The following is a 7670-nucleotide window of genomic DNA, read 5'->3' on the forward strand; positions in this document are numbered from 1 at the left end:
TATATATAAAAAGATCATGGAAAATTCTCAATTCATGACCCCTTTAAGAGTAAAGGTTTTGATGACACATACATACATACATTTCCATAAAGTAGCTAGGAGATTCAGTCAAGAAACTTGGTTAGAATGAAAATAGCATATTCATACAGTTAGGCAGGTTAGCTATAAAGTGAATGATTAGGACACACTACAAATGGGCAATTTTCAGCTGTCAACATTTAACAATACACTACACATGTTTATTATTGAGAGGTAATGATACAAACCTTTAGTCACAGTATTTCTCTGATGACATCCATTTCTTAGTTTGTAGCCTTGGAGCTTATCTGTATGTGCTTGATTCCATGCTCCTGTGACTCTGGACACAACCTGATAGTAAAACGAAGCATGACTGGTTGAAGATAGAACATGCAGCAATTGGTCTGAGTAATGTGGCCATTATCTGATTGGCTTGAGTAGACGATGGGTGGAGTCCACCTATTTGTAGATTGCCTGCAGCTTTTGCACAATAAATGTTTTAGAATTCACAAATGCACAGCAAGCGATCCACAAATGAATGCTGGAAAGAGTTGTGTTTGTGAGTTAAAACATATATTTGTAAATCTTTTTTATTTGCAAATCTAATTGTATTTATGTGAATTCACTTCAAATGTTTTTGAAACTCCTAACATATAAAACTCATTATTTTTTGTTGTGAATTTGTTTCATTTTCGCGAATCTCCTTACATTTATTTGTGGATATCATTACTTTTATTTGAAACCATTTATTTACTTGTGAATCTCTTTCCATTTGTATGATAATTAGAAACAATCCTAACCCCATACACATTCAACGAATTTCCATTTCAGCGTTAAGCTTTAAAGGGAGACCACTGCTGGAGTGGGTGTTAAATAAATGATATAGTGTAATTTAGTTGAAGGAGTGCAGAACACATGCTCATTGTAAAAATGACTGTGTTGTGGCTATATTGTTTTTTCTAAGAGTCTTATTAATTAATTTCATGCTTTTGTCTATACAATTTCAGGTCAGTAGGCTACATGTTGATGAGGGGTATTTTTTATTTTTATTTGTGAATCTCTTTCCATTTGTATGTTAATTACAAACCATTCTAACCACATACACGTGTCCCAGATAAAATGTGGGCCAATTAACTAGTTTGAGCCGCCTTTATTTTTCTTTTAAATAAGCATCTAAACAACGTTCTGAAACCGCCTCTGTTGACAGATTAAACAGCTAAAATGTCCAGCAAAAGGACGAAGAGGAGAAAGGGAAAATGTATCGCTGCTTGGATACAGGACGTGTTTCTACTTTGTCAGGGAAAACCATGAATAGAGAGGTTTGCAATTCAAGGCATCGAGTAGCAAAAGCACCGTGAACGACTGACATACAGAAAGGAGCAGTCAAGGATCGCTTTTCTGGAATGTGTGCATCCATTCCCATATGTTCTCCCAGCGCTAAAGCATCTCTGAACTGCATCACTAGTCGGAGCAGCGCAATGTTGAAAGGAGCAAATTAAACAGCCGGGAGGTCCAATCTTTTGATTTGTTTCAAGTGTCCTCTAACTGACTCCTCCTGTACTACACGGGCTACGCCAAGATCACGTGGCCAAGCCCACTGGGTTGAGATAGGTACAGTACCATCAGAGGAAACCTATATAAAGGCTGACATAGTTTGGATAACTAGCAGTTACTGTTCCTCAGCATCCAGGTCTTAGAAGAAGAAAAGACACAAATAAACATGTCTCATTCTTGGGGATATGGACCACATGATGGTAAGACCAGTATTACTGATATTCAATTATTTAGCAATTAATTAGGATTGCAGTAAATTACTCTATAAAAATTAAAATATGCAGGATATGTTATTTGACCTTTAAAATTACTCTTGGTGTTGAGTAATATAAAAAAAAATATTATTATTATTTTACTTGAATAACACCAATTAATTTAGATGTTACAACATCAAGCACACTTTTAGAATAGGCTACCTGACAAACCTTTTGTTATGTTTTTTTTTAATTTATTTTTTATATCAACGTAATCATTGCTTACACATTAAATCATCACTTAGGTGTCAAGAAGACTTTTACAGTCTGGTATGTAATGAAAAACAATGCAAAAGCTGAATAGGCTCTTGCATGTGCTGTACATCAGGTGTAGCAAAGGAAAGTGAATTTGCTGGATTATGACTCAATAGGTTGGTGAGGATATGTGCAGGAAATTATAATAATAATAAAAAAAAAAACATATATAAGCACATGTATATATAAATACAATAACAAGCAAAATTAGATAAAAAGTAGCAATCAATTTGCAGACCTTAAATCTGTCAAGGAAGGTCAAATAATTTTCTTTGTGCATGAAAGTACTGGACATTTTTATATGAGTGTTTTTCTTCTTTCTATCATTCTCTAATTAAAGGGCCAGAAAAGTGGGGAGAAAGCTTTCCCATTGCAAATGGATCCAGGCAGTCTCCCATTGATATTGTACCCACCCAAGCACAACACGACCCTTCTTTGAAGCATCTTAAACTGAAATATGACCCCGCCACTGCCAAGGGCATTCTCAACAATGGCCATTCATTCCAAGTGGATTTCGCTGATGACGATGACAGCTCAAGTAAGCATATCAGTGGACTTCAAGTATCTTAATTATAGGTGTTACACATGTTATACATTGTTGCAATTGATGTACTTGTGCTTGTTTTACTTATCCTATGAAAGAGAGAACTACGAAACTTTGTAAAGTACTAGAAAAAACCCAAGATGCAGTTCAATAGTAATGATTATGTTTTTCATGCTTTATGCAAGTTGGGAGCAGGCAGATGTGTTAACTTGACATGTGTATTCATAATCTAGAAGTTTTATCTGGCTTGCATGTGCAATGTTTGGCACCACCAAATTAACATTTACTTGTTAGCATATGTGTATTTGCCCTAATTTGCTATTGGCATTATTTCAATTTCTATAATTATATCCTTGTAATATGCTCTTTTGTCACTCATATTGGCAATCAGTCCTAATGTTAGTGTTTCATTATCTTTAAAACATCATTTGAATTTACCCTCATCACAGGGACTCTCCCTAAAACTCACTTCAATCCAATTTACCTTGTGTTATATATATATTGAGTATGTCAGCAAACATGCTTCACTTGGGACTAAAGCTGATATGAAGCTCACTCTCATTTTTTACATTTTATTATTTTTGTAAGAAATTTTGCAGCTTAAATGTGAGCAATGGATGTGGCTTCCTCCTTCTGGCAGTGGCAATGAGGCACTTAGACCTCTGTGTACTCTAGTGCTAATGTATTCTATTATGGGAGAAAGAATAGAGCCACATATCAATGTTGTATGCCATGGTTGGTCAATGAGAGAACCATGCGCTGAATTTAAATTACCGTTTCAAGAGGGGGCTCACACATAGAGAGACACATATGCTTGGAAAAGATGCATTTTAAAGACACTGCAACAGAAACACAATAGAAAAAAAGTTTGGATGTTTACGAGGAAATTCTTTTAGGTTACAAACTGGTAATTACAAGGGTATTATGTGAGGACATTTCTAGTGTCCCCATAATTGAAATCACTTAAACTTACTAAACATTGTTTTTTTTTTTTTTTTTTTTTTTACATAAAAATGCTGAAAGTTTTTGTGAGGGCTTAGGGGATCAAATCTATAGTTTGTACAGTATAAAAAGCATTATGTCTATGGAGAGTCCTCATAAGTGTAGCCACACTGACATGTGTGTGTGTGTGTGTGTGTGTGTGTGTGTGTATGTGTATAGCTCTGAGTGGTGGCCCCATCACTGGGACATACAGGCTGAGACAGTTCCATTTCCACTGGGGAGCCAGTGATGACAAGGGTTCAGAGCACACTATTGCTGGAACAAAGTTCCCCTGTGAGGTAATGAGTCTCTCTCTCTCTAAATACCATGTTACAACTGAAGCAACCAAAGACAACAGTCTTCTGTGTTGTGTTTCAGAGTGTTCTAATTCTTGAACGTCTTTTCCTTTAAAAATTTTTTAGCTCAGACTGGTCAGAATATTCCAATGATGTTCCCTCATGAAATCTGTAAATCCCCTCTTTTAAATATGCAGATATTAAGCCAATTCGGTATGTTTTATCAGACGTATTGAATGATTTATAACGTGTCCCCTTTTTTTATAAAGCTTCATCTTGTTCACTGGAACACCAAGTACCCAAACTTTGGTGAAGCTGCCAGTAAACCTGATGGCCTTGCAGTGGTTGGAGTTTTTCTCAAGGTCAGGATTTTAGCAAAAAGCATTTCATGAATTGCAAAGATTAAGTAATATGAAATAAAATATATTTTGTGTGGTTCTGTATAATAGATTGGTTCTGCCAATCCAAGACTTCAGAAAGTTCTGGATGCCCTTGATGACATCAAATCTAAGGTATTAATATGCTAACTGTCAATTCTCACGTATCCTTATCAATTAAGATATTTGCGTTAATCATTTACACTTTGATGCCTTAACTTTATGAACTTTCTGTATCGTATTTCCTCTCCAGGGCAGGCAGACTACATTTGCCAACTTTGATCCTAAGGCCATGCTGCCTACCTCTCTGGATTACTGGACTTATGATGGATCTCTGACTACCCCCCCTTTACTGGAGAGTGTCACCTGGATTGTTATGAAAGAACCAATCAGTGTCAGCCCTGCTCAGGTACTTCTGTACACAATATGATGAGGTTTTTTAAGTCTAAAAAATTTACGTCACTCCTAGATTGAAACTGGGAGGGTCAGTGCTCCATAGGTCTCTGCTCTTACTAGATTACATTATTTTAAGCTTTTTGCTTGCCTGACTTTCAGTATCATATTTGAGGTAGGCTTGTGCCTCTGAGATAGAAGCTAACACCCAAAAATATATATTACTGGGAAGAATGGGGTCTTTATTGGAGTCTAGACTTAATCCTGTTATTTATAATTATGGCTTTTACAGGCTGAAACTTTTTATAACCAATTAAATTACCAAAGGATATTACTCCATTTACCCAGAAGAAAAATTATAGTTATATTTCAGCAAAAAGAGGAAATATCACATGGTTACTTATTTCACTTCTCATATTAAAAGGAGGTCAAATATAGCATCACCGGCCACATGCAGTGTGTTAACATTATCATGCTATATGTTAACATAATTAGGCCCTATACTCCTTTTTCCAACATGTGACAACATGAGTTTAGTAAACTTTAAAGCCATTTAATCTTGACAAAACTGTTACAGCATAATCATCTATGACAGTGGAATGTCAGAGTTATATTAAAATTAGAGAATGTATTTATACATGATATAACAGTTAAAACTACTTTAGCCATATTAAATAATATTTTTTGACACACTTAACACCACAATCCAAAAGAAGCAGGCTGATCTCACAGCGAAATCAGAAAATGTAGGTTGATTTTCTTTTGCTACAATTGATTTGTATTTTCTGAAATACGAAACACTGTCCCCAGTGGCCAAAGCAGCAAGTGCTGTTGGTTTTATGGGCACATGTGAACTTTTACAGGGTGTTTTCTGGGTGTTATGTCCATAGAGGGGCGCCAAAGTGAGTTGTGAGCTAACTGTTGTTAGCTGTAAAGGCAGTAATACGGTGAAGAAGAATGCATATTTTATAAACTGTACCCGCCAACCCAAACCCCAAACCTAAACCTAACCCTCAGTGGAGTAAAAATGTAATGTTAGAGACAAAAATGCAACCTGTAAATTAAAATAATTTGATTATGCAAAATCACATCTGAATATGCAAACTCAGTTACTTCCTGGTATCAATGCTGGATCCGAACCCCGGTCTCTAACGCTGCTGACATAATGCGCTTCAAGTCGTGCCACAAGGGAAAGTAAACATGTTGGAGCCGATGCAAAAATATCTGATAGGAGATTTAATTTAATTTAATTTAATTTAATTTAATTTAATTTAATTAATTTAATTTAATTTGACCAATTGTCACACATTATACATACATTTCTGCATATACATGGTGAAATTATTTATTTTTCACATATCCCAGCTAAGCTGGGGTCAGAGTGCAGGGTCAGCCATGATACAGCGCCCCTGGAGCAGATAGGTTCAAGGGCCTTGCTCAAGGGCCCAACAGTGGTGTCTTGGTGGTGTTGGGGCTTGAACCCACGACCTTCTGATCAGTAACCCAGAGCCTTAACCGCTGAGCCACCACTGCCCCACAGATGCCGGTTGTCAGTGAGTTGGCATAATGTGGCTGATATTAGGGTACTTGAACTCTTGGGAACAGTTTGCTGACTTCCCATATGGTATAATCATGTTTTTCCCTCTCTGTTTATAATATGCTATTCTCTGTTTTTTTTTTTAGATGGCTAAGTTCCGAAGCCTGTTGTTCACTTCTGAAGGAGAGACACCTTGCTGCATGGTTGACAACTACAGACCCCCTCAACCTCTCAAGGGACGCAAAGTGCGTGCATCCTTCAAGTAAAGAGTAGTATCAGTGCCAGTACCCTCCCACAGGCCTGTGCTCTCAACATAGAGCTTCTTTTCTGACTGCATTTCAAAAACACTACCAGTGGAATTGATATTGAAACATCATAGCATTTGTTCTTGATCCAAGTCCTTGGTTACATACGCAGTATTGATAAGATAATGTGAAATGGAAAACAAGGAAGTTGGTGTTCTAGATTTATATTTGAAGTATAACAGACAAATTCACTGTCTTTGTTTTTATTTCTTTTATTAAAAATACCCATTTTAGTGAAATAAAAAAACTAAAACATAAGAAGTACCAGCTAAAAAAATGCTTAAACACTCGGTGCTTTGTGTTACACAGGACAGCTGAAAATGTGATTTGCAAATGATACAAGCCCAGTTCTTCTAGATATTTTTAATTCTTCATAAACAGGTTAATGAGACTATTTTAACAGCTGTTGATTGGTCAGGCACTGTCATTTTTTTAAAAATCTAATTCTAATCATCACAAACTAGACAAATTACTGGTGTCTATACTTTGTGCTTTTATAGATAAATCTTCTAGCTTTGTAGATTAACATTGTGCAGAGAATATGATCCATGTTCTTTATTAGGAAAAAGCATGATGTGACATTTTAGACTTCATGGTTCTGTTTAGTTTTATAGCAATATGCAAATGTGTCAGTTGCATGAATGACTGATCAGATATGTTGAAGCTTAGTTAAGAGTAATTTAAAAGGATTGGCTTTTTTTCTCTAAGAATGTTGGACCATGATGTCTTGCTGTAGATACAATGACATATATTTTTAAAAGCAAAATTTAGGCCTAAATGACAAATATTGGGAATGAATAAGAATGTCTGCAAATCAGTAATGTGATAGTAATTTTATCAGCAATAAAGAAATATATTTTAAACTATACTTTCTGAGGTTGTTTTCCATCCACAACATTCACTTATAGATGTATCAGTGCCTTACATACATATACTGTAACCTAATGTTAAGACTGACTCACACAAAAGAAATAGAAAATAAATTAGTTAAAGGAATAGTGACCTAAAAATAATTATGTCATCATTTTCTTGCTTTCATGTTGTTCCAAGCTCATTGCCATTTTTCTTCTGTGCAACACAAAAACAGGAATTAAAAAAAAAAAATTAAATACAAAAAAAATAGTCGAATTTAAATGAGAACTTGTATAAATAAAAT

At 35.5% G+C, this 7670-nt stretch overlaps 1 protein-coding gene across 1 annotated transcript; it reads left to right on the plus strand.

The window, feature by feature from the left end:
• Positions 1-1610: 1610 nt before the first annotated feature.
• Positions 1611-7371, plus strand: LOC127644793 (carbonic anhydrase). Its single transcript, XM_052128174.1, has 7 exons — positions 1611-1772; positions 2422-2619; positions 3787-3905; positions 4172-4264; positions 4352-4414; positions 4533-4688; positions 6356-7371. Exons 1-7 carry the CDS (start codon positions 1739-1741, stop codon positions 6473-6475), a joined length of 783 nt encoding a protein of 260 aa, XP_051984134.1. The 5' UTR covers positions 1611-1738; the 3' UTR covers positions 6476-7371.
• The last annotated feature ends 299 nt before the right edge of the window (positions 7372-7670 follow it).

Source organism: Xyrauchen texanus, chromosome 6 (genome assembly GCF_025860055.1).
Source record: "Xyrauchen texanus isolate HMW12.3.18 chromosome 6, RBS_HiC_50CHRs, whole genome shotgun sequence".
NCBI lineage: Eukaryota > Metazoa > Chordata > Actinopteri > Cypriniformes > Catostomidae > Xyrauchen > Xyrauchen texanus.